General features: G+C 57.2%; 13 protein-coding genes across 13 annotated transcripts; 9 read left to right on the forward strand and 4 right to left on the reverse strand.

The window, feature by feature from the left end:
- Positions 1-980: 980 nt before the first annotated feature.
- Positions 981-1,553, reverse strand: L226DRAFT_467199 (40S ribosomal protein S10; the record flags this gene model as incomplete). Its single annotated transcript, XM_067676033.1, has 3 exons — positions 981-1,185; positions 1,250-1,433; positions 1,502-1,553. 3 exons carry the CDS (start codon positions 1,551-1,553, stop codon positions 981-983), a joined length of 441 nt encoding a protein of 146 aa, XP_067532976.1.
- A 482-nt stretch (positions 1,554-2,035) lies between these two features.
- On the forward strand, positions 2,036-5,710 carry L226DRAFT_537207 (uncharacterized protein). The gene is made up of 4 exons (XM_067681282.1): positions 2,036-2,600; positions 3,108-3,367; positions 3,422-5,370; positions 5,436-5,710. The coding sequence occupies exons 1-4, from the start codon at positions 2,108-2,110 to the stop codon at positions 5,515-5,517; spliced, it is 2,784 nt and encodes a 927-aa protein (XP_067532977.1). The 5' UTR covers positions 2,036-2,107; the 3' UTR covers positions 5,518-5,710.
- Positions 5,711-6,526: 816 nt separating this feature from the next.
- On the forward strand, positions 6,527-7,876 carry L226DRAFT_537209 (uncharacterized protein). The gene is made up of 2 exons (XM_067681283.1): positions 6,527-7,498; positions 7,562-7,876. The coding sequence occupies exon 1, from the start codon at positions 6,742-6,744 to the stop codon at positions 7,378-7,380; it is 639 nt and encodes a 212-aa protein (XP_067532978.1). The 5' UTR covers positions 6,527-6,741; the 3' UTR covers positions 7,381-7,498; positions 7,562-7,876.
- L226DRAFT_153466 (uncharacterized protein) lies at positions 7,504-7,834 on the forward strand. The gene has a single exon (XM_067672463.1). It carries the CDS (start codon positions 7,626-7,628, stop codon positions 7,791-7,793), a length of 168 nt encoding a protein of 55 aa, XP_067532979.1. The 5' UTR covers positions 7,504-7,625; the 3' UTR covers positions 7,794-7,834.
- A 186-nt stretch (positions 7,877-8,062) lies between the features above and the next one.
- Positions 8,063-8,913, forward strand: L226DRAFT_153208 (uncharacterized protein). Its single transcript, XM_067672461.1, has 4 exons — positions 8,063-8,093; positions 8,159-8,605; positions 8,667-8,720; positions 8,802-8,913. Exons 2-3 carry the CDS (start codon positions 8,253-8,255, stop codon positions 8,701-8,703), a joined length of 390 nt encoding a protein of 129 aa, XP_067532980.1. The 5' UTR covers positions 8,063-8,093; positions 8,159-8,252; the 3' UTR covers positions 8,704-8,720; positions 8,802-8,913.
- Positions 8,733-10,216, forward strand: L226DRAFT_467226 (uncharacterized protein; the record flags this gene model as incomplete). The annotated part of the gene is made up of 9 exons (XM_067676035.1): positions 8,733-8,977; positions 9,041-9,130; positions 9,297-9,408; positions 9,466-9,519; positions 9,574-9,647; positions 9,719-9,777; positions 9,834-10,022; positions 10,082-10,119; positions 10,181-10,216. 9 exons carry the CDS (start codon positions 8,733-8,735, stop codon positions 10,214-10,216), a joined length of 897 nt encoding a protein of 298 aa, XP_067532981.1.
- A 473-nt stretch (positions 10,217-10,689) lies between these two features.
- L226DRAFT_537211 (uncharacterized protein) lies at positions 10,690-11,161 on the reverse strand. Its single transcript, XM_067681284.1, has one exon. It carries the CDS (start codon positions 11,133-11,135, stop codon positions 10,863-10,865), a length of 273 nt encoding a protein of 90 aa, XP_067532982.1. The 5' UTR covers positions 11,136-11,161; the 3' UTR covers positions 10,690-10,862.
- Positions 11,162-11,517: 356 nt separating this feature from the next.
- L226DRAFT_153222 (uncharacterized protein) lies at positions 11,518-12,347 on the forward strand. Its single transcript, XM_067672462.1, has 3 exons — positions 11,518-11,534; positions 11,587-11,943; positions 11,991-12,347. Exons 2-3 carry the CDS (start codon positions 11,682-11,684, stop codon positions 12,251-12,253), a joined length of 525 nt encoding a protein of 174 aa, XP_067532983.1. The 5' UTR covers positions 11,518-11,534; positions 11,587-11,681; the 3' UTR covers positions 12,254-12,347.
- Positions 12,348-12,875: 528 nt separating this feature from the next.
- L226DRAFT_511862 (uncharacterized protein) lies at positions 12,876-14,899 on the forward strand (the record flags this gene model as incomplete). The annotated part of the gene is made up of 8 exons (XM_067678318.1): positions 12,876-13,192; positions 13,284-13,827; positions 13,892-13,945; positions 14,032-14,115; positions 14,166-14,247; positions 14,300-14,374; positions 14,446-14,652; positions 14,707-14,899. The coding sequence occupies 7 exons, from the start codon at positions 12,876-12,878 to the stop codon at positions 14,631-14,633; spliced, it is 1,344 nt and encodes a 447-aa protein (XP_067532984.1). The 3' UTR covers positions 14,634-14,652; positions 14,707-14,899.
- L226DRAFT_537214 (uncharacterized protein) lies at positions 14,561-15,403 on the reverse strand. Its single transcript, XM_067681285.1, is given in 4 exon segments — positions 14,561-14,800; positions 14,861-15,177; positions 15,222-15,224; positions 15,237-15,403. The coding sequence occupies 4 exon segments, from the start codon at positions 15,340-15,342 to the stop codon at positions 14,732-14,734; spliced, it is 495 nt and encodes a 164-aa protein (XP_067532985.1). The 5' UTR covers positions 15,343-15,403; the 3' UTR covers positions 14,561-14,731.
- An 891-nt stretch (positions 15,404-16,294) lies between these two features.
- Positions 16,295-18,376, forward strand: L226DRAFT_490269 (uncharacterized protein). Its single transcript, XM_067677312.1, has 3 exons — positions 16,295-17,437; positions 17,489-17,937; positions 17,998-18,376. The coding sequence occupies exons 1-2, from the start codon at positions 16,304-16,306 to the stop codon at positions 17,933-17,935; spliced, it is 1,581 nt and encodes a 526-aa protein (XP_067532986.1). The 5' UTR covers positions 16,295-16,303; the 3' UTR covers positions 17,936-17,937; positions 17,998-18,376.
- Positions 18,377-19,117: 741 nt separating this feature from the next.
- L226DRAFT_546941 (GroES-like protein) lies at positions 19,118-20,453 on the forward strand (the record flags this gene model as incomplete). Its single annotated transcript, XM_067682458.1, has 5 exons — positions 19,118-19,389; positions 19,453-19,531; positions 19,589-19,784; positions 19,845-20,260; positions 20,334-20,453. The coding sequence occupies 5 exons, from the start codon at positions 19,118-19,120 to the stop codon at positions 20,451-20,453; spliced, it is 1,083 nt and encodes a 360-aa protein (XP_067532987.1).
- Positions 20,421-22,090, reverse strand: L226DRAFT_537218 (uncharacterized protein). The gene has a single exon (XM_067681286.1). It carries the CDS (start codon positions 22,007-22,009, stop codon positions 20,633-20,635), a length of 1,377 nt encoding a protein of 458 aa, XP_067532988.1. The 5' UTR covers positions 22,010-22,090; the 3' UTR covers positions 20,421-20,632.
- Between the last annotated feature and the right edge of the window lie 501 nt (positions 22,091-22,591).

Here is a 22,591-nt window from a genome sequence, read left to right on the forward strand (position 1 = left end):
GGGAGATGTTATTAGAATGTTGCGGGCAAGAACATCACGTGCATCATACCGACAAAAGACTGACTTTTGCCGCGATTTTGCGAGCAGCATCCTGGTAGCAACATAGTAGCCACAAATGGAATTATCCGGGGATGTTGTTTTGATTCTGCGAGGTCCAACAACATCAATGTTGTCAAAATGTTGCTTTTTGCAGCATTTTGAATTCCGCCCCGCCCAACTTCCAAGATTTTGTGAGGATTTTGGGGGTGCAAACATGTCCGCAACAACCTGAATTTTGCTCGGGGCGACATCCAGATTGGCGCCCGATGGTGTTGTTACTTTGTTGCGGCAAGCATAACGTTGTCAACAATGAAGATGCTTTTTGGCATGTTGCTGCACGCAAAATTAATTACAACAGACCACATGTTTTCAGCATGTTGCATCCCGCAAATGGCCAAACAACAATGTGAAAATTTTCAGATTATGGCTACCATGTTGCTGCCAGGATGCTCCCCACAAAACCGTTGCAAAAGTCAGTCTTTTGCTACAATTTTGTCAACATGTTGCGCTGCCAAACATGGATTAATGTTCTCGGTGTCGGACATGTCGGATGTCCGCTAAGCACTTCACGACAAGGCTGAGACTCGAGAGTGTTGCTACAGTGAGTAAACTCTCTATTCCAACAGTGAGGTCACTGGGAATCGCATGATTTCATAGCGTTGACGTTGTGCGTGTGCAGATGCGCGCTAACTCGCGCTGAGGTGATGAGAGCAAAAAACAGCGTAAACATAGCATAAGCGAGGCATGGGGGCTCATACTACAATTTTGCGGGATGGCAGCAATATCGTAACATCTCTCATACACAGCAAGCAGCCCGGCCGACCCGCCTCCAGCCCAATGGTAGAATGCCCTCCGACCCCAGTGCCATCCACGCTGATACATATGCGCGGGGCCGGCTGCTGCTGCTGTTGCTCCTAGTGATGGTCGTCGACAAAAATCGTCTACTCCCGGGGCGCACCACGGCCGACACCAGCGAACTGTGGCCGGAACTCGCCGGGGGCACCCTCCTTCTTCCTGTAGTCCTCGCGGTCGCCACGGGGCGGGCGGTACGCACCCTCGCCGCCGGGGCCACGGACCTGCGCGGGACGGGGCGGGCGCGCGGCCTTTTTGTGCGTGGAGGGGACGATCTCAGTCGGAAGGTTCAGCCTGGGATGCGGGAACAAGGGTGAGGCGAAAGCAACAGGCATGCAGAAGGTGATAGGGCACATACCACTCGCGGAGGTAGTCAACGCCCTCGGGGGTAAGGACGTAGTAGTACCACTGCCAGGAGAACTGAGTCTTCACAAGACCCTTGGAAGTGAGGCTCTGCATGGCCTTGATGACTTCAAGGTTAGGCACATCGAGCTCTTCGTGCTTGGGGGCGTTGTAGTCCTTCTTGGCGACCAACACGCCCTCTGATAACGGACAAACGACGCACTGTCAACGAAACTGATTGTGTAATGGGATCTGAGGGTGAACTGACCCTTGAAGAGGGACTCGTAGATGATGCGCCTGTGGGGCTTGGTGATGATCATGCTGGGCGAACGGGAGGCTTTGGGTCGGAAGCTGTAGGGGCAGGTAGGCTGGCTCAGCACTTGAACAGATCGAATATACGTCCAAGATACTCACTGCGAGACTGAAGTCGCACTTTCTCCGAGCTATAGAGCAGAACGTCAGCGAATCAGTCCGACACCAATTCTGACCCCAAGTCCGTCATCCGATCCCTCTCCCGGCCATCCAACCCCCTCCTCCCCTCCAACCTCGCCAAAATCTCTCCAACGTCCTCACAGCATGCCATACAGACGAACAGGATACTCACATTGGCGTGTAGCGGCGGCGGGGCCTTGAGATTTGTCTTGAAGTCCGAGCGGGAGCGATACGGTCAATGCCTGGCAGCCAGATTTCGGACGAGTGCACGGGCGCTTTCCCATCCACGTGGCAAGAGCGGAGACCCCCGGAACGAGTGGCCCGGGGTCTCTGCACGCGCCGAACGCGTTCATGAGCGTTTGCGCGGTCGAGCTTGTCTGGAGTCTATCTCTTTCATTCCACGAGCCCCTCTACGCGCATTTCTAGCTGCTGCTCAGCTCAGATGTCTCGTCTCCCACAACCTACGTCGAGGACGGACCCCCGCTCCCGGCTCAAAAGCACGCCTTCTACCCCTTCTCCGTCCGTACGAGCATCCGTTTCTCCCCTCGCCAGGCCTCGCACGAGGACACCGACGGTGGCCCCGTCACCATCACCGACTCTCCGAGTACCACCTACACCTACGCTACGCACGCAGAAAAGTGCTCAGAATCTCAGAACAAAGACTCCTACTCCTGCGAAGTCCCCAGTACGCAAGACCCGCCCTCTGCCTCCCGAGGAAGATGTTCCGCCGACACCCAGCAGGCCGCAACTCAGTATACGCGAGCAGATCGCGCTCAAGCGCGCAGAGGTGAAGAAGATTGTCAAGTCACCCGTAGTCGGGGAGTTTGAGGGCTTGGAGACGGCCTCGCCGCATGCCTACAACCAGCCGGTGGAACATGATGTCGACCTTGGACGATGGTCAATCAAGGAAACGATCGAGCGTGCGAGGAGTTCAGGTATGTACATAGTCTCATCCTTGGTGCGGGCATGTCAAACAGCGGTGGGACACGACCATTACTGTGACGCGTGAGTCTCACGCGCCTTTGCCTTGCCTCCGTGTATTCAAGGCTCTGCTCGATTTATGGTACTATGCGGGTTCAGTTGCATCCACGGAGTCACCGATGATTGCGGGTGAAACATCATGCGCCTCTGCATGGTAGCTCTCCTGCCATGTCCACGCATCTTGAATTCTGATCGTATATCCCGTGCAAGATAACCGTTGCGCGCATCTTTACAGATATCATACAAGTGGGCCGAGAGATGAGGCCGACAACCCAGTCTTCATTCTGAATGTGACTGCGAGGTCTGGACGTAGACCTGGACGTGCTGTGGCACAGTACTTTGATAAAGGATGGCTGTATGCCAGAAAGAATCTGCTATACGCTGTTTGACATGTCTGTTCCAATCTCACCGTTTCCCTTAGCCGACTTGAAGTATTCATCGCACAAGGACCTTCTTCCAAGGCGCCATCAATCTGTGCTCTCGCGACCTTCCATGTATACCTTCCGCTCTGTTCGAGATACACCTCGGGATCACCCCAGAACCGTTGAAGTCCGCTCCTGTTGAACCGCCTATCGGTTCGTCGGATACACGGCGGAAAGGTAACCAGAACGGGCCTTCATGGTACGATGCACAAGACCTCGAGGTCCTGAAGGCCTGGTCGAACGAGATTCAGGAGATACAGCCCGAGATCTCAATGTTCGGTTCACTCAAGACTGTTGATGTATGTCCGTTCTGTACATGCTATGGCTCATACTGATTTATGTGCCAATCCTAGTTGCACAATAACAAGCTACAAACTCTCCCCGATACCTTTGCGGACCTCACTGCGCTGACGTCGATCGACCTTTCACACAACCAGCTAACGTCCCTACCGGTCAACTTCTGGGCCCTTCCGCACCTGACGACGCTGAATCTCTCTCACAACGCTCTGACTTCCCTTCCATTCAGCGCGCCATTTGGCAGTGGCTCGACTCCTCTCGGCCGGACAAAGGATTCGCGAGGAGACTGGTTCACCCAAAGCATCACGCGAGCGACCGAACCCCTTCCCCGGCTGACGACCCTTGACGTCTCGCACAACCATCTCGCAGCCGCATCGATTGACCACTCGACCGACGGACCTGGACTTCCAGCGTTGCTGTCCAAGCTCGACCTCTCGGGCAACCCGCTCGGCAAGTGCGACTCGCTCTTCCGTGCTTTGGGTCGCTTGGAGCGATTGCGCGAGATCCACATGCTCAAAGCTGACATCGGCGACGACAGCTTCCCCGTCTCGGTCTTCGCGTCCGCCTCAGGATCTTTGTTCCCCTTGTTGAAGATCCTTGACATGGAGCAAACGCAAGTTACACGACCGGTTGTTGAAGCTGTCTTCACTCCGAACGTCATCAAGCAGACAGTACAATTCGACATCACGAGCCAGGAGCCTCCGGACGGCGTCCTGCGCATTATCGTTGGGAAACGAGTCGTCAAGGAGGCATGGGAGATTGAGGCCGAGCGCAGGACGAAGCAACGCCGAGGCGTCGCGTTCCCAGAGAGCTCCGGCTCGTCTGCGGGCCGGTCAGACACCAAGTCCCCAGTGCAGAAGGAATCCTGGGAGATTGAAGCCGAGGAGGGTCTTCTATCGGAGGGCGCGAAGAGACGGATGCGGGCACAGGCTGCCGCTGCTCAGTCATCGACACCGTCCACCTCTACTACTCCGCCGCCGGGCGCGAAGTCGACGCCGTCTTCTCCCCAGAAGAAGACAGTCGTCGTCGAAAAGGAGCCCTGGGAGATTGAAGCCGAGCAAGGTCTCCTCAGTGCAGGCGCACGACGACGTGCTCGAGCAGCGGCACTTCTAGCTGCCTCCGAAGCAACGCAAGCGGATGCTGCACGAACACCATCGCCTTCCACGCCGTCTCCAGCGTCCTCGCACACGCCTCCCAGCGTCGGTGCTGCATTGGCCAACCCGCAGTACTACGACGCGGCCTCTCGCACGCTCACCCTACCTCCATCTGCGCCCCCTTCGAAGTCCAGCCATACACGGTCGTTCTCGCTCGCTGCGCCTGCATGGTCCAAATTCAAAGGGCCCGTCACTACAGGCGTGCCAGAACTGACACTCGCCATCCCCGCGCCGACCCTCCCGCTCGCCGCGATCGCAGCCCAGCCGCTCGCGCACAACCTCAAAGTGCTCATCCTGACGAACCGCCGCGCCGACCCGTCGTTCAGCATCCCGACCAACCCCGGCATATGCTTGCCGTACCTCGAGGAGCTCAGCCTCGAGAATTGCAACCTCGGGGACACCGTGCCGGTGACGCACGTCGGCGAGGCGGGTGGGGACGAGTTCGCGCCCCAGCGCACGAACGAGCCGCTCCTGCCGCTCCTCGCCAAGCTCTTCCCGAGCGTACGCACCCTCGACCTGTCGTACAACGCCCTCACGTCGGCGGCGCTCACCAAGGCGGCCTTGGCGTCGCTCATCTTTGCTGAAGACACCCCTACCCCTGGAGGGGACGGGGAAGACACGACGACGACGACGTCGACGGCAGTGCGGAAGGGGCTGCGGCAGCTGCGCCTGCGGGGTAACCGGCTGAACGGGCTCGATGGCTTCCAGGAGCTCGCGGAGCGCTTCCGCGGGAACAGGGACGTGCCGGAGTGGAAGCTCGAGGAGCTGGACTTGAGGGATAACGAGATTGGGAAGCTCCCGGCTGAGCTGGGCTTGCTCCCGCTGGAAGTGTTCTTGGTGGATGGAAATACGTGAGTACTTGCCTTGGTTGTGGTCTTGTGTGGGACGATGGTTGCTGATGGGTTGTGCTGGATAGGTTCCGGGTGCCGCAGAGACGCGTGTGGGAGCGCGAGGGCACGAAGGGCTTGTTGAGCTGGTTGAGGGGTCGGATTGAGTGATATACCCTCGGAATTGGTTGTCATCGACGTGATTGTGCATCTGTGGATTCCCTGTTGACGGTGGTAGAGGTTCCGGTAATGGCGATAGTAAGGATGGATAATGGAAAGAAACGAGAAGTTCAACTAGAGACGTATGGTCATCTGCTGGATCTACTAATACTACATATGTTGGTACATACTACGGCTCCCCCGTTGGATCAAGGTCAGATACCTCAGTCAGTGTAGGCGGCCAACCGGGCCGAGGCAAGGCGCACAGTACTTCGCAACATTGACCCCGCCGCGCCTCGGGCTCACACGGGTCGTGCTTCTTTGACAAGAACGTCATCCTGTTGCCTCGCGTCTTCGCCGTGGACTGTTGGAGCTCGACCCAACCTTGTCTTGATCCTGCCAGCGCACACACCAAACACTTCGCCATCTTCGTCTGGAGAACTCTCTGAGCGGTTCACGAGGAGCCTTAGTCTGAGGTGTGTGCATGTCGCGTCGCGGTATCACATGCCTTAACTGAAGTCATCATGTACAGATAATACGCAGTACCGAGCTTGGGAGCCACTACCAGCTAGTATCGTGCTGGGAGGTGTACCAAACGTCCACGACGGCAATTAACTTGGACCAGGGCGCATACAACGGGTACGCTTCACGAGGAGCAGCTTGAGTTATAGTCTATTGGTACAGGCGCGAGGTATGATGCGAAATATACACCTTGCTCCTTCTCCCATCCACATGCTAGGTGCCGTCTTCTCTGTCTGTGTTCTGAAGCGCGAATAGGCACCTCAAGCATCTGCATACTTCTGTCACTCGTCTTTCTTTCTTCTACTATCCCGGAGAACTCGGCTTCGACCTTGAGGTGCGTAGACACTTCTCGAGAGGTCGTACTATGCTAACGGCAGACGCGGACATAGGCTCCTATCCTTGAGCTCAGTCAAGCGGCCGAATACACAGAAGGCGACGTCGCGAACAACGTCGGCGACGCGCGTATACGCTTGGCGGTCGTCTGAGTGTTTCTTGGACACATCGCGCGTGCGCTGAGGAGAGACATCTGGTCTCCATTCTCGGCGAGCAGAATCCTCTCCGTGCGGTTTAAGACGCATATAGGCACGTAACGAGCTCCATTCCTCCACAACCTTCCCCTCTCCCGCCATTCCGCACCGTCGCCCCTACCGCGCATTCCCTTCTTGCATCGTAATGCCGGGAGAGCCTCCCAATCGTCCCACTCAGTCTTCCACCATGAACACGCATCGACAACCCAATCCCAATCACAATCCCAACAACCATCGATCGCGCGGCGGGACCGCGAACCAGCCCGCCCCCGCGCCGCCACAGCCGCAGCCGCCACCGTTCCGCTGGTCGTCCTCGCTGCTCACAATGTTCACGCTCATCTCCGCGTTCGTCGTGCTCTGCACGGTCGCGTCGAACGCGAGCACGCTCTTCGCGCTCAAAGCCGCGCGGCCGATGTACGCGTTGTACCCGTCGCTCGTCGCGGCGATGCTCGTCGGGGGCATGTGCGCGCTCATCTGCTACGTGCCCACCATGCTCGCCGTGTTCTGCTTCCAGGTCGTCTTCGGGACGGACATCCGCAAGGCCGGCACCCCGCCCGAGGGCACGCCGACGGGCTATGGGGAGATGGTGATGTCACTGCTGCACGATGGCGCGAGCACGATCAAGCTTGCGCTGGTCGTCGCGCCGATATATGTTATGGCGGTCGGGAACCAGGGGATGGTGGAGAGCAGGTCGTTGGAGGCGGCGGCCGGCGGGCAGCTTGCGGCGGCGATCATGACGTTGAGGATTTTGCTGGCTGGGATGAAGGAGATATGGAGCTTGGTCCCGCTGGTTGTGTTCAGGTGGGACAGGGATGCGAGGAGATAGTTCTGGTCCCTGGAGGGTCTGGAGCTGGACTGTGCGTTTCGAATTTCGTTCGGCCACTTGTGTGAAGACTGCCCGTTGCTTCGTGTAGGATATGTGTCGTCCGAGTCTTGGTAGCCTCGTATGTTGTTTCCTTGCTCTAGCTTGCTACTTTACGTCCATACTGATACATATTCGCCTGTAGGCTTTTTTGGCTGCGTCATCGCAGCTTGCACCGCCCCGCTTCTGCATTGACGTGAGAGCGCGTGATGCTACTCCCGTCCACACAACCACCTAGAAGCCGCCTCCAGCAGGTTACGCTCTCATGGTATCCTCACGAAGCGTCGCGTTGCTGTATGCAATGTCAACTGAAGATGGCCACAACTGGCGTTTCACCTGGGTGCCTGGGACTTGGTGTATCGTGCCAGCGTATTTGACCTCGCTACTCTACCGTATGTGACTGTTGTCTAATATGTATCGTTAGCATGGGCCATGACTCGCTGTGTATAAGCAGCCTTCCTACATGCATGGCGTAGTGTTCTCGTCTGCGCTGTGGATCCCATCAACGCGCAGACATACATATACAATCTGATCAGCTTCCCCTCCGGAGCCGGGACCACGTTCCGACACTTCGGAGGCTCTTTCTGTAGCTGCGGGCATCATGGTTGTCGTCAGCCACCGCGCAACAACGGACAGCATCTATCCGATTATTGGTGATATATAGACCTTTGTTTCAGGTAGGCAGGAAGCCGCGTAAATCCGTATCTAGGTTTGAGTGGATGATGGCCTTCCTTGACTTGAGGTATTCTCGTTGTATACGGGGCGTTCACGCTCTGGACGAGCTGCCGACAGTCCATGTGCCGACATGATCAGTGAATTCGCCCGGGCGCTATGGGATGCATCTTGTTCTTACACCGCCTCCACGAGTGACCCGTCCCCAGTGGACGAAACCAGGACGAAACAGATCATTTGATGCACCCGTTGCTACTCACCAGGGGGCCCACCCTGCTCCAGAGTCTCACTGGCCAAGCATCCCATCATGTATGCTGTTCCCCAGGCCGCGAGGCCCAAACCCGTCCCCGCGCCCAGACGCTCTCCCCGTCTTCGTCTTTCCTCCTCCTCCCGTCTCCTTCTTTTTCTCCGTCCTTGAGTGCAGCCCGCGGCGGCGCACTGGCTGGTCTTTTGCCTCTCTCGTTCTTCTGTGCTTCTTCCGGCTGGTCTGGAGCTTGCCCGACGCTCTCTGTCGCCCGTCAGAGTCTCGCGCCCTCGCTGTCCGTGTCTGTGTCTCGCCAGCCTGACAGGAAGGATAGGGATCCAGGATGTTTGTCTACGAACGAGATGATATAACGGTTCAGGGCTTCCAGGTGTGTTTGGCTATGACTACGAACGCGCTTGTCGCGCACCGTTCCCGGGGACCAGGACTAACTGCAACTTCTGGCGAGCAGCAGCCCCCGCAGGACCTGACCGAGGTCAGGGTCTTCCTCGCGTTCCAAATCGCAGGAGGCGTCGGACTGCTGGTGGTTCTCCTCACCGCGCTGTTCGCGCCGAAGGTGTACCGGCACTTTACGTGGCTCAACTTCTGCATAACGTGGTTAATATACTGCATCTCTTACATCCTGCTGTGAGTCGCGTCATTTCGCGCATACTGCGTGCGGCGTTGTGCTCACTGTTGAATCCCATCCAGCGCGTTCACCGGCCAGCAGACGAGCCCCAAGCCTCCCGCGTACCCGTTGTGCCTCGCGCAAGCGTCATTGATCTATGCTGCGCCTGTGCTGTGAGTTCATTCTCTCCCGCGAAGATACCAGACAGACTGCTGCTGCGTCTTGTTAATTTGGGAACCACCTAGCCACTGCGGCGCGCTAGTCGCGCAGGTCACTCCGGTCTGAGGACTGGGTGTATGCGCTTCAATTGACGACAGAGCTGACCCGTTCTCCTGTCAGTGTCGCGATGTCCACGTTTGCGCTTGTGCTCCAGCTCTGGTTCACGCTCTCCAACGCGATGCGGCCTCCGAAGAAACAGGCGACCAGGCGCGACTACTTCCGCAACACCATTGTAAGTCCTCCAGTACGCCAACACTCAGACCATCTCACTTTGTCTAACACTATGCAGCTTCTCGTGGGCCCGTACATTGCATGGCTCGGCTTCGTCATCGCCATCCTGGTGGTACGTCGCTGCGTTGTTCCGTAGTCTCAATCCTGCACCCATCTCTGCCAACAGATCGGAACACTGCACCCAGACACTGTCCAGCGCGCAGGCCACTTCGTGTACTGCACCATCGAGGGTGGTAAGGCGTGAGTACTGGCCGCATCTGTGTTATGCCCGACGCCATCCCATCTGACCCACCCTTGCCCCTTGCCCGCAGCGGAAATATCACCGCCATCTTCGTAGCCGCGATCCTGCTCATCATGGTCGGTCTTGACAGTACGTGCACCGGTCCCATCGCCTCGTTTCAGCGCAACTCACATTCCATCGCGCAGTATACATCGCGGCCGTGCTCTACAGAAACTGGCGCGCCCTCCGCGGTTCGGACCGCCCGGGGCAGATCCCGTTCTCGCTCATCGTGCGCGTCGCGATCTTCAGCTTGGTGTGCGTGGTCGGCATCGGCTGCGCGTTCGTCTTCCTCTCGAACGTCTCGTACTTCGCCGGGAACATCATCATCTCGCTGAGTAGGCCTCTAATCTCCATCTTCCAATCCCATGATGCTGACGCGAACGCTTGCTTGCAGTGCCATTGATCGCGTTCCTCGTCTTCGGGACACAAAAGGTGCGTTCCTCTTCCACGGTGGTCTCAAGTTAGTTCAGGATCGCTGAGCGGCGGCGTGCAGGACATCGTGGACGCATGGCTCTTCTGGCGACGCTGAGAGCATCCGAGCTCCCCGCGAGCTCAGCTCCAGACCGGACATCTTCCCTTGGCACACCTTCGTTCTTTGCCCTGTCGATATTTATCGCGCGTCGCTTCCTTTCCCCTTTCTTCTTTCCTCTTTCGTCCCTACTTCACACATATCCCTCCCCTCCCCGTCGTCGCGTCTCTCTTCGTCTTGGCACTGTTGTATGTACTACTATGGAGCGGCGCCTCTCGATTGAGTCGGGAGGCGTCGTGGGAGGAGGATCATGATAACGACATGAGATGAGACAACGATCGCTTGTGTCTTTGCTCGTTAGCTGCAAGCTGAGGCACGTCGAGACACGGGTGTACTAGCGGTACGTGGTCCTTCCCTTCCTACATCTTCTCGAAGGTCGTCCTGAAGAGCGTTTCCTGCAGGTTCGCGAGCGCAACGCGCTCGATCTCGGTCTCATACGGCCAATCGCTCGGACACGCTGTCGCTACGCCTGTGTGAACCTGAACTTGTCGCGCTTCTTCTGAATGCATTACAACTATGGTCTGGCCTATGGTACGTCGCAATATCCGGATTCCAGTATGATATCTTCCTTTAGCAGCCAAAACTCCCAAGTCCCAAGCGGTCGAGTCACCTCATCGTCCCGAGCGAACCGAGCGAACCCCGCCTACTACTGCTTCCTCGGACCCGTTGACGCCAACCAGCTCCCCCCAAACCCCATCTTCGATGACAGCGCGCCAAACGCGCTCTCGTAGTCTTTCCCGGTCCGAGGTGGCTGATCCTGCTCGACAGCCCGCGCGCTCGAGGTCTTCGCCTCCTTGCGCCTCGCCTTCTCCAGCGCCTTCGCCTCCTTTTCCAGCCGCTTCTTCTCCTGCGCCTCCTTCACTGCCGCGCTCTCTATGGGGACGAACGTGTGGTGGCCCCAGCCGTACTCGAGCTGCATGGCTGTGAACGCCGCGGCGTAGTCTTTCTTCGGCTTCGGCTTTGGTTGCGACTTGGAGGATGAGGGTGAGGGTGAGGGTGCTGTGAGCGTGGGGGTGGAGGATGCGCTCGTGCTCGAGGATGCGCATGTCGTGGTGCTGGTCACGGAGACCATGGATGGTGTGGAGGGGAGTGATGATGAGGTGCGAGACGGCATTGTGTGGGTGGTAGTGGTGATAGTGGTGGTGGTGATGATAGTGGGTAATGGAGCGGATGAGTGAAACCCAGCGAACACGGTAGGTGGTCGTTCTTGTGTGTGGTAGAGAGAGAGGAGTTCACGATCGGGGTACTAAGCTGAGATGTTGGTTCAGGACTGCGGTTGGCTCGAAACGCCTCTTATACTCCTCGGGCCTCGCACACGGTATTTGTCGCCGCAGTCTCACCCATGACGAATTACAAACAAACTCACGCAGTTACTCATCTCAAGCTCAATCACAACTAGAACAACGATATCGCGGAAGCCATCGCTCAAGCGCTTCCCAATGACTCCGCATCGGAGGCGCCGCGAATGCTGTGTTTCGCAGCGACTTCGCACCACCGCCGCTGGAAGATCATCGGAGACGTGTCCAATGAGCGGCCTCGGGGCACTCTCATCATCATTGATGAAAGGCACTGCACTGCTTCCGTGGACTGTCGAGTCATCCATCGTGTTCGCCTCGGCCGCGCAAGAATCACGAACCTTCGCAGACCGGTCTCTCGCGGAGGCGTTGTTCTCTCGTCGACGTCGAGGGCTCAGGGTTGCACATCTGCATCCTTGATCATCCTCATCGGTGAGTGTAGAGGCCTTCTTTGTTCATGACATTGATGTCCGACGCAGGCCGGGCTGCGCAGCTGGTACGCCCATGTGGTCAACACATGAACAGCCTCGGGCCTCTTTGCGTTGTGCTACTATCTAAGGGTGTACATTTCGTGCGATTGGGCTCGTTGTGCGGGTATACAGGGCTGAGTCATGGATGGTGCTTCACTCCGACTTCGGCGATTGGCGTCCTCGACGACGGCGTTTCCGTGGGATCCGGAGCCGTTGCGCGCTTTGATTGTCCGAGGCCGGCGGCGGTGCGAAGGTACATACGTGCTAGCTGAACGTTAACCTTCGATTGCGGTGCTGCCCCACGCCCACACGACGGGATCCCAACGTTTCCGACGAGCCAAAAGGCATGACTACGCGTGAAGAGACGTCGCGCGAGGACACCTTTCTGCCACTTTTCTCCCGGTCTCGAGACAAAGGGATATTTTTTGGACAGTTGCTCTGTTAAACGGGACAAGTTTGTTATCCACGGGCGGCGTGTATCGCTCGACTTTTCGCACGTCTGAAGTGCGAGTATCCCTGCCGTGCCACGCCTACGCGCGACCTGGATTCGATCACGAAGGAGCCTTTGAGCAGATAATCTGTGATGTGGCGTGGAGAAGGTCGCACAGGTGAGACTTCTGCATCGTACGGCGGCCGATGGTGATGCTTCCGAGCTATGTAGGTGTTCGCCCTGGGGAGATCGTGGGGCATTCGACATGGGACCGTGCAGGTCGACAGAAGGACTTCGCTGCGAGCATGACGACCAGCGTTGACGGATACAATGATAGAAGTGATACTGTTCGAAGGATGGTCGTAACGTGAGTGGGTTCAACAAGACTCATTGCTTCTTACCTGTTGTTACTTAAATGCCCCGCTCCCCCGCCTCTTCCTTTCCCTCCTCGCTTATCAACCGCCATGTCTCGTTCTGCCACCAAGCTGAAGGCCTGGGACATATATGCGAAGGAGCTGCGCGACCTCGGTTTCGGTCACCCTCTCTGGGTTCCAGAGCCCTCGCCTGAGTCCGGAGAGGTTCAGCTCGGAGACATCGGATACCTGAGCCAAGGGAAGTTCTGCTTCCTGTTCAACTGCATGCGCAGCGCGGACGACCCGGTTAACCGCAAAGGCGTCCCTGATGGCTTCCAGGTGTTCGTACCACCTGACGGTCCTGCAGAAGAGTCTGCGAAGAGCATTCGCAATTGCATCATGGACCCGTTACTCCTGAGCGGACACGCGTATTCGGTCAACTTCAGTGCGAACGCTTCTATCAGGTATGAGCTCGCTGCTATGCACTGCATACATACATAGTACTGACGACCGGTACAGCACGGACCCTGTTGCTCACGCTCAGAGTGCGATGAGGTTCGAAATGGAACGGCAGACCGGGGCGTGCCTGGCACTCAAGCGGCCTGCCCACCAGACCAGCCTGCACTGTACCGAAGCCATCTTCCGGTATCTCCAGGCTCACCACTCTCAGTGGTGCAAGTACGCGACGCAGAGCCGCGGCCGCAAGATCGATGGCGCACAGATACTATTCGTCACTGGCTTTGTCAAGACAGCCGCCTGGGCTGTTGGCGCATTCAAGCACGAGAGTTCTTCCGCGACTTTGAAGATTGACACGGGGGCCATGTTTGGTGGAGGACTGTCCGCCTCTGCCGGCGCTGCGATATCGGTCACCGATTGCAGTCAGCCGATGTCCTTGCATCGGTACGGCCCGGCGGAGCGACTCCCTTGGGCGGAGGATGAACTTCACCCCGATGATCAATGCATTTTTCTCCATTACGCGCATATCAAGTATCGCTTCTTCCGTCGTCGAAGAAGAGTACTGGTTGTGTCGAATGCCTCTCCAGAAGATAGCTCCGAAAACGAAGTACGTGCTCGTGTTACCGGTTTCCCGAGGCATAGATTCAAGTCACAGTCTCTGTGTGACACAGGAAGAATCTGACGACTGTGCGGTTGACGACGAGGCGTTGGACTACATTTTCCGGGTATGTTTCTTGCACGTCCCCTCTCGCATGTCGTCATGTCGTCATGGCCCTTCCAAGACTGACATTGACTTTTTTGTCGCATGAAGCAAGTTTCACCAGCCGTGAACCGCAGCGTCAGCGTCGGGATGTACGCTTGTGCTACGTCTCAAGATTTGTACGCTTTGCGCCAGGTCAAGCGTCTGCCTTCTTCAACTTGTAAGCCAGCACTAAATCATTGTAGGCTGATCTGCGTGCACCGTCCCAGGGGATCTTACAAGTTCGAGCGTGGCGGAGGGGGTTACCCGAGTTCGGTGTCACAGAATGTTCGTCATTTCCCCACTCATTAGTTATGGCTAAATCCTGATGACACACCAGTGAACGATCTCCGAGTCTCTAAGTCTCTGGAACGAGCATTTTGCCTTTCTCGCTCAGTGGCAACTCAAGCTAAAGGTGAGTAAGAGCCCGCATTCTGACCAGCCCCAAATAAGGATGTAACCGTTGCTTCCGACTTTGGTAAATAGTGTGTAGCGATTTTCTGGAAGCCTCGATTGGGGCAGCAGAGAAGGTTCTAGTCGAGCAGAAGCGCAGTTATGAGCTCATGAACGCAGCATCGAAAGAGAGAGAAGAGAAAACGGTCCTGGCAGGACTGTCAATCTCGGAGAACGAAGGTCACCGCCTTCACGTAGACAAAGATTCGAACATTATATAGGCCCTAGTTCGGCACTGTGGTACGTCCATATTGTCCGATTGTTCAGTAGTCCATACACTCTGCTACGAGACAGCCTTTGTAGTGCAAGGCTCCAACGTTCAAGCAACAACCTTGGGGTTCCAAATCTGGTGGGGAAGCAGTACGTCGTTACATACATCAAGTACCACCTATCCCATCCCCATCGTCAGCACACTACAACGCATCGACCGAGGAAAGTGAGCACTCACAGATACACCCCGCGCCGGCCTCCCGAGCGAAATGCAGTTCCCGTCCGCGTTCGAGACCGTCGCGGGCGACTCGTTGACCGTCCAGATCTGCGCAGCGTCCTCGGGGTCGCATTCCGCGACGTAGAGCACCTGGCTGGATGATTCGGGCACGACGCCGTTGGCACTGATGCAAAAGTCGCCGTACACGATCTGCCCGGGCACGCCGGTGCCGGCGGTCGGGAAGAGGGCTGTGATGTCACTCGAGGAGCCGTCCCCTGCGAGGGCGGCGACGAGGCTGGCTCCGGACGCGGCGGCGGAGGGCGCGAAGACGAGGGAGGTGTCTGCAAAGAGGTGGGATGGTCAGTATGTGAGGTATGTACGAAGTGGCGAGACGCACTTTGGGAGGAGAAGAAGTGCGCGGCCGAGCCTGCGGGAATGAAGTCAGCCGCTACGAAGGGCACGACAGCGACAACGGCGGAGAGGAGAGCAGCGAAGGACTTCATGGTTGCGGAGGTGTTGACTGTTGTTGTAACAGAGGGGTGTGTGGGGGGACCAGGTAGAGACAGTGACCGTGTCCTACCTCGATCGACGCGCCGCCTCTTTATAGGACGAGAAGGTGGGGATGTCCACGCCTGACGCTGAAACGTTTAACACACGCGTAAATACGTGACAACGTCAGATGCTAGGTCCGAGCCTCCGACGCGGCCATTGGACAGCCTGGACAGGGCTTTATAGGCATGAACACGCCGCATCATGCATGTGGTGGACAACGATGGACGGCCGTGTGTGCCCTCTGCTAGCAAATGTGAACGCGGTGGGGAGTGAATCGTTCGGTGATGGTCGACTGGTGTCGGTAATCATACGATGCATGGTGATGACGCCCAGTGGCGAGCGTGATACTCTGAGAGATACGGCTTAGGGAGGCCGGGCCTCGACCCCCAAACCTAGTCTTCTCTGCTGTGCATGGCCGCATTGAATGGAGTAGTTCGCGAACTACATGCATGCTGTGTTGTGGTCAAAGCGCTTCAGGACGGGGAGAAGTCGACGTGTCAGTGCGTTAGTAGATGCGTGCGGCTGCATGCGCAGAACAAACTGCAAATCTCAATGTTGATGAGGTGAAATACGACAAATACGCACCGTGATTTGCAAGAGAGAAGGAGAAGTGCCGGTATTGGGCTTGGCGAAGCCTTGAGCCAGGGGGACTGGGATGAGGAACGTACGGAGTGGGAGAAAATGGGGAGCATGAAGAACAACGTGCAAAGAGCAACCCTACCACGATTTACAGCGCTTACACAGTTACTATCGTATCCTCCACATTTCCTCCGAACCTTCACCAGTGTATAAGATATTTTGCGATCAGATCATGTGCGCTACTGAAAAACTATACTTACATGGACTGTGGGCGTCTCGGGTGCCACTCATCTTCAACTTTGAACTTGCACCATCATCTGCCCTCAGCTGAGCATGAATCTTCTATCCCTCAACGATGACGTACTTCTCGCCATCTTTGCGCACCTGCATGGTCAAGATGCACTGAATGTCTCCCTCACCTCAAAGCAAGCGTACTGGCTCGCCGGACCTCGCATTGCCTCGGACATCATATGCACGAGCCCTAGGGAATTACGACGACTTCACGCCTATCTCCTCTCGAGCATCCGCGGCACTCTTCGGGCGAAATTCGTGGAAAAATTTGTCATACACATTTATACGTTCGCGGGCGAGCCCGACGACGGATACTACGCAAACTTTTCGCAGGTGTCTCTCCTCGGAGACATCCTGCTCCAGGCATCCAATATACGCGAGCTCTACTTGGATAGATTTCATCCGTGCCTCGAACATGATCCACGGATTGCGCATGCGATACGATCTCTCACCAGTCTCGACAAGCTCGACCTGTTCGTCGTCGCGGATACTTCCCTTTCTGTCTTCGATCCTCCTCACGGCCTCGACAAGCTCTCGTACCTCAACCTTGGCTACTATGGTGCTGACGACCCAGTCGAAAATCAGACCAAGTCACTACCACCGCTCGTCTCCGTCCTTCCTTCTTTCCGCCACCTTGACACTCTCGCGATATCCTTCTTCGAACCGGCAGCGCGTCTTCCTCGAGCCGCGAGACCTTCGCTTCCATCGATCAGGACCCTAGATCTATGTGAAGTATCTACCCCGGCCCTAGACCTGGTGGATCTCTGTCCCAACCTGTCCGATCTCACGATCTCGCTCAGCTCGGAGTCCGTCGAACGGATAGTTATCAACGGTCCGAAGTGGCCTCCTCTCCGCCAACTGAAGGTCGAGGAGCTTGACGAGGTTCGCTGGTACTCCAAGCGCCTCCGTACTGTGGATCAGCTCCAGATATGTGGTCGAATTCGACTGAACTCGGACACCACCGCAAACGGAGCCATGTCACGAAAGGAACGATTGCTCGAGCTCCTCCGAGACACGTCTCCAGTCGGTCTTTACATGCGCATGGAGCTGTCCGGTCAGGTTGAACATAGCTCGGGCTTCTGGAGCGATGTGGCTTGCGCGGCTCCACGCCTCCGGTCTCTCGAACTGCAACTCTACCGGCCATGGACTGAGGATTGGGATGATTATTCATGGGTGGTAAGTCCGGAATTCTTGTGGCGGTATCTGTCATTTTAACAAACGCTTCAGAGCGAACTCCCCCATGCCCTTCACTCGTTGCCGTTGCAGTGTCTCCGAGTGCTTGTTCCGCACCAGCAGCGATTCCTATATTACTGGAACAAGGAAGCGAAGGAGGCACGGAACCGGGAGGAGGAGATCAATCGCATCAAGGCTCTGGCTAGACTGCCGCCCCTGATGGTCCACACATTCCCTTCTCTGAGATGCCTGTCCGTCGGAAACGCGATACCCTACATGCAGCTATTGAGAGACACTCCTCTCGACCCCGCCGCCTCTGCACTGCAAGTGGACGATGAAGAATGGGGATGGGACTACCTGAGGCATGTCGGGATACACCGTTGGTGGCGGGTCGTCGACGGTCTTCACGGGAGAGAGCTTGTGGAGATCACGGACGAAGAAGGGGAAGCGGCGCAGCGGGAGATCGAGACCGTGACCCTAATCGAAGAGAGCACGCAGTGAAGGCAAGTCGCCTTGTACGTCTTACTTCCCATCCCCCGCTCATCCGAGGTTCCGCCTTGCAGAAGTTGTCCCATTGCTCGCTCGGTGAAGTTATCTGCATCTACACCGGAGGAACGCAGTGCAAGTGGACCGGTAGAGCGTTCAAGTGAGGTCATAGCTGGGTGCGCTGCTACCACACCCCAAGAGCGAAACTAGATTTTACGTCAGGTGAGCGTGCACGGTACCTGATTATGTATCTCTGCGTAGATTGTATTCTCTCATACTACCTGCAATCGAAGTCTCGAGTCATAACCTTCGCCCAATAAGGACAGGCTGAGTGAATTGCATGCCGGCACCCAACAGGCGGAGGCGCGTTTTTCAGTATGGTACTAGTCCCATACCGACACGCCTCGGCCCAGCAGCAACATGAAGCACGAGATTAAGTTTGTTACGGTTGCGGACGAGCGGCGGGGAGTGAGGGTAGGTGGTGGTCATCTTTCTGTTAAGATGCCATGCGCGAGTCTGGTCCATCTTGTATCGGGCCATGTCCCGCTACACGATGAAGCCAGGCCAGAGCTGTGAGTGGCCGAACCCGCGAAATGTTGTAACCACCCCCCAAACTGATGCGCCTTTTTTCGGAACAGACCTGGTCAACTCACGTGGCCAGGAATATCCTGACCGCGTCAGCAGCTTTGATCAACTCGGAATCGCGGTCCCCGTTCCACCCGTCTTTTCAAGCATTGCCCATATCAGCATCCGTCGAGACTGGATGTGCTCTGATCATCGCGCTGGGCGCGCCACAGGTTTGCGTGTGTCTTCGTACGGCGGTGAGTCCTGACAATGAGATATGCGCTCGTAGTTGAATCCATTCCCAGAACAGGAAGTGTGTTCGTCCACGAGAAGGATTGCTTCTCCTCCGAGCGGGACCGGTACCCACTTGAACTCCGATTGTTGCATCGCCCCGTACTGGGGTTTAGTGATGCGTCGGAGCGCGCTGAGCGCCACCTCAACATCCGAGGGAACCACTTACATTCCTTTCGACCGAGTATCGCATCGCCATCGTGCCGATACGCAGCTTGTAGATAGCAGTTCCAGCGCCGCGGTGGTACTTAAGCACACACTCCGAGCAGTAAAACGCTAAGTCTTGCACAGAGCACCCCAGCCTCTACGTAATCTCATCGCATCGGATCAAGTACAATTATCATGGCGCCAACCACACAGAAGATCCTCGGCTCCCCCTCGCAAGGCGCCCCATGGGAGATCTACAACGACTGGCCCGTGCCTGCCCTTGGCCCGAAGGACGTTCTCCTAAAAGTCGTCGCTGCGAGTCTGAACCCCGCTGACTGGGGAATCCAGTCGTCCCCGACCCAGCCGCCGATGGTGACAGCGTATCCGTTCATTGGCGGGTTGGATGGCGCGGGCGTCGTCGAGGAAGTTGGCGCCGAGGTTACGAACGTTGCGAAGGGGGATAAGGTGTAAGTGAGCCTCAGTACTTACTCGAGCACGTATTGAAGCTCATGATGGTTGGCTTGTTGCAGGGTCTTCCCGGGCGGATTTGAGCAGGAAAGGGCGACGTTCAAGCAGTACACTATTGCGTCCGCAGCAAACGTCGCGAAGGTCCGTCTGGTTTGCACCTGTCCATAATGACACAATTGTGACACCTTATCCTTGCAGATCCCGGACAACATCTCGTTCGAGGAGGCTGCGTCCATCCCGGTCGCTCTCGCCACTGTCGCCGCCGGGATGTGGGCAAAGGAGCCGGGCGCGAGCTCCGTTGGCTTCCCAGCACCTTGGGAAGAGGGCGGTCTGACGAAATTCAAGGGTCAGGCTGCTCTCATCGCCGGGGGCTCATCTTCCGTAGGGCAGTATGGTACGCGTTTCTTTCGTCGTACTCGCCACTACAGTCCTGCTGACTTAAATGGTCTTACAGCCATACAAATGGCGAAGCTCCAAGGCTTCTCGCCCATCATCGTCACATCCTCCCTCAAGCACGCCGACTATCTCAAGTCTCTCGGGGCGACACACATACTCGACCGCTCCCTGCCCTCCGCCTCCGTCCTCGCGGAGCTGCCGAAGCTCACGGGAGGCGCACCGATCGTGTACGCGTTCGACGCGATCTCGTCTCCAGAGACGCAGCACCTCGCGTACGACTCGCTTGCCCCCGAGGGCGCGATGATCACCACGCATCCGTTCTCGGTGGCGATCCTCGCGGAGAAGGAGAAGCGCGACGGCGGGTCGAGGAAGGTCGCGAGGCCGTATGCGAGCTTGCGGCTCCCCGGAAATTTGAAGTTGGGTGCGGAGCTGTATGCGAGGTTGACGGAATGGTTGGAGAAGGGACTGCTCAAGGTGTGTAACGGCGATTTCCTCCTGTCAATTGATGTTGAGGCTGATTCAAATTGTGCGCGATGTGTTTGTGCAGCCTAACCGGATCGAGATCTTGCCAAATGGTCTTGCGGGAATCCCGGAGGGATTGGAGCGTATGAAGAACTTCCAGGTTAGCGGGATCAAGCTCGTCGCTCATCCGCAGGAGACCGCATGAACGATACGCGGTTGAGTGGTGCATGTTGTATGTACGAGTACATTGGACTCGTGCAGGGTATTTATACATGTTATAACACTGCAGGTATATCGTAACAGGACGTGTGTATGGTACAGTCTGTGCGTGATGCGTGAGGTTGCGTTCTGAGTCGTGACAGAAGTGAATCTACAATGCAAAGCTCATACCATCTTCATGGCGGACGACGACCTGGATGGTCTCGGAGACGAAGCCGCGTCCTTCCACCCCTCATATGCCTCTTCAGCATCCTTCAGCAGCCTCTCTAGTAACACCCTCTCCTCCTGGCAGAGACCCTGTACCTTCCAGTCGGTCTCCGTGAAATACAGAGGCGCCTTCGTCGACAGCTTCTGCGCGACGAGCGCCTTCCACCTCTCCCAGACCTCGGTATCGTTTGGTATGAGCTCGTCCAGGAGCTTGCGCGGGTTGTGGATGGGGTCGTTCGGCTGTAGAGATAGGCACGAGAAGACAACCATCGCAGTGCGCGACCCGAGGATGAACTTGTTCATGTGGAGGTCCTCAAGATGCAGGACGTCAAGGAGAATCTCCGTTTGGTAGTCCTCCTTGTCCAGCGACGAGAGACACGTGTTGTAGATCCACGAAACTGCCAGCGACGTCACGAACATGATCTGGCCGAACAGCTGGCCTTGCGGAATGAGCAGCAGCTGGACGAGGAACTGCAGCGTAAGGAGAACAGAGCAGTGTCCGATGGCGCTGTATCGTGGCTGTCCCCCATATTCCAGCGTGAACCGACCGCGGGTGAGCGAGTTTACCGCGGCTTCGTCCCCGCGCAGGACGATCACCCCGTCTTCGTTCACCAGGATCCCGTCGCCGCGCGGGGCGCCCTTCGCTGGCTTCGGATGATTGAAGGTGAGCGTCCCCGAGCCGATGACAAGGCACGCGATCCCGCTCGCGAGGATCCCGAGCGCGATACTCGAGAAGCACCACCAGTCCCCCACGAGCGCACACATCACGCACGTCGCGACGCTCGCAGCGATCGGGATGATCGCCAGCAGCCCATACCGGCTCCTCAGCTTCGGCGGCTCCACAGTCTCTGGGGGCGCGTAAGGTAGGTCGATTACGGTGACATCCGCGGGGGTCGTCCGCCGTCCCGAGACCTTGCGCGCCCCCTCCAGGTCGCGCGCCAGCCGCGCGATGAGGTACGCGAGGTGCCCGGTGCGTGGGATGCTCGAGCCTGAGCGCGCAGCGAGGAACGTGGGGCCGGGCTGGCCGTCCAGCCCGAAGAGCTCCGCAGGTTCGCGTTTGCCTCCTGGGAAGAGCCCGTCCCAGAGGCGCGAGTTGGCGAGCTGGCCGTACTGCTTCGCGATCTCGTATGCGCCAGGCGTGTTGTACCAGCCGCCCCAGCGGCGGCAGGCGAAGAGGTGCACGGTGGCCATGCCCGAGACTGCGCCATCGCCGCCGAAGAAGCCGGCGACCCCGGAGGAATCGAGCGTAAAGGGGGAGGAGGAGAGAGGTGCTTGGAGGACTGTCGCGTCGGACGAGCGCGTGGCGAGGTCAACGAGGTGTGAGATTACAGGCATTGTCTACCTTTCGCTCTGAGGACCATACGAGGACCTTATAACAAGTGAGTAGGGGAGTCAGTGCTATGCAGTGAAGGGTCGAGAATCGTTCGAGAGACTACCACAGCAGCGAAGGCATGCGTTATATATGGGTTACGAGTACGCACCTGCTTCGTGTGGCGATGAGACTTCCGAAGAGCCTTCATGGCATTCGCGTTGCATTGTGCGTGTGTCCAACAATTATAGAAGTGATCGTTGCCGAGGTCGTGTCGTGTTACCGATTCAACAACACTCATGCCGACCCCAGCGGCGAGACGGCGGAGGCGGGCATCCTTGTCGGCTCGTGGCTGTGGGCTTCAAGGGCGCATATGTCCTATGGAGAAATATCATAATTGCGGTCTTCGGGCGAGGCGCTGAGACGGCATGAGGTACTAGGGTTTACGTATTGTCTGAGCACGAGAGCAAGCCAAGGAGGACAACGGAAAGACAAGGACACTGCAGACGATCGCCGGAGCTACGATAGCATAGGACAGTCCACCCGAGGAGTGCACTTGAGTAGCTGCAGGGAAAGGGTTTGAAAAGCACAGCAGGGATAGTCAGGGC

The sequence above is a fragment of the Lentinus tigrinus genome, assembly GCF_003813185.1.
Source record: "Lentinus tigrinus ALCF2SS1-7 unplaced genomic scaffold L226scaffold_23, whole genome shotgun sequence".
Lineage (NCBI taxonomy): Eukaryota > Fungi > Basidiomycota > Agaricomycetes > Polyporales > Polyporaceae > Lentinus > Lentinus tigrinus.

Coding starts and splice junctions, on each gene's coding strand:
- L226DRAFT_537207 (XM_067681282.1), top strand. CDS start 2,108: ATGTCTCGTCTCCCACAACCTACGTCGAGGACGGACCCCCGCTCCCGG. Junction 2,601..3,107: donor CGAGCGTGCGAGGAGTTCAG/GTATGTACATAG, acceptor CCTTCTTCCAAG/GCGCCATCAATCTGTGCTCT. Junction 5,371..5,435: donor TTCTTGGTGGATGGAAATAC/GTGAGTACTTGC, acceptor TGTGCTGGATAG/GTTCCGGGTGCCGCAGAGAC.
- L226DRAFT_537209 (XM_067681283.1), top strand. CDS start 6,742: ATGAACACGCATCGACAACCCAATCCCAATCACAATCCCAACAACCAT.
- L226DRAFT_153466 (XM_067672463.1), top strand. CDS start 7,626: ATGCTACTCCCGTCCACACAACCACCTAGAAGCCGCCTCCAGCAGGTT.
- L226DRAFT_153208 (XM_067672461.1), top strand. CDS start 8,253: ATGCATCTTGTTCTTACACCGCCTCCACGAGTGACCCGTCCCCAGTGG. Junction 8,606..8,666: donor CCCGACGCTCTCTGTCGCCC/GTCAGAGTCTCG, acceptor CAGGAAGGATAG/GGATCCAGGATGTTTGTCTA.
- L226DRAFT_537211 (XM_067681284.1), bottom strand. CDS start 11,135: ATGCAGCTCGAGTACGGCTGGGGCCACCACACGTTCGTCCCCATAGAG.
- L226DRAFT_153222 (XM_067672462.1), top strand. CDS start 11,682: ATGCTGTGTTTCGCAGCGACTTCGCACCACCGCCGCTGGAAGATCATC. Junction 11,944..11,990: donor ATCCTTGATCATCCTCATCG/GTGAGTGTAGAG, acceptor TGTCCGACGCAG/GCCGGGCTGCGCAGCTGGTA.
- L226DRAFT_537214 (XM_067681285.1), bottom strand. CDS start 15,342: ATGAAGTCCTTCGCTGCTCTCCTCTCCGCCGTTGTCGCTGTCGTGCCC. Junction 14,801..14,860: donor GGCCGGCGCGGGGTGTATCT/GTGAGTGCTCAC, acceptor GGGATGGGATAG/GTGGTACTTGATGTATGTAA.
- L226DRAFT_490269 (XM_067677312.1), top strand. CDS start 16,304: ATGAATCTTCTATCCCTCAACGATGACGTACTTCTCGCCATCTTTGCG. Junction 17,438..17,488: donor GGGATGATTATTCATGGGTG/GTAAGTCCGGAA, acceptor CAAACGCTTCAG/AGCGAACTCCCCCATGCCCT.
- L226DRAFT_537218 (XM_067681286.1), bottom strand. CDS start 22,009: ATGCCTGTAATCTCACACCTCGTTGACCTCGCCACGCGCTCGTCCGAC.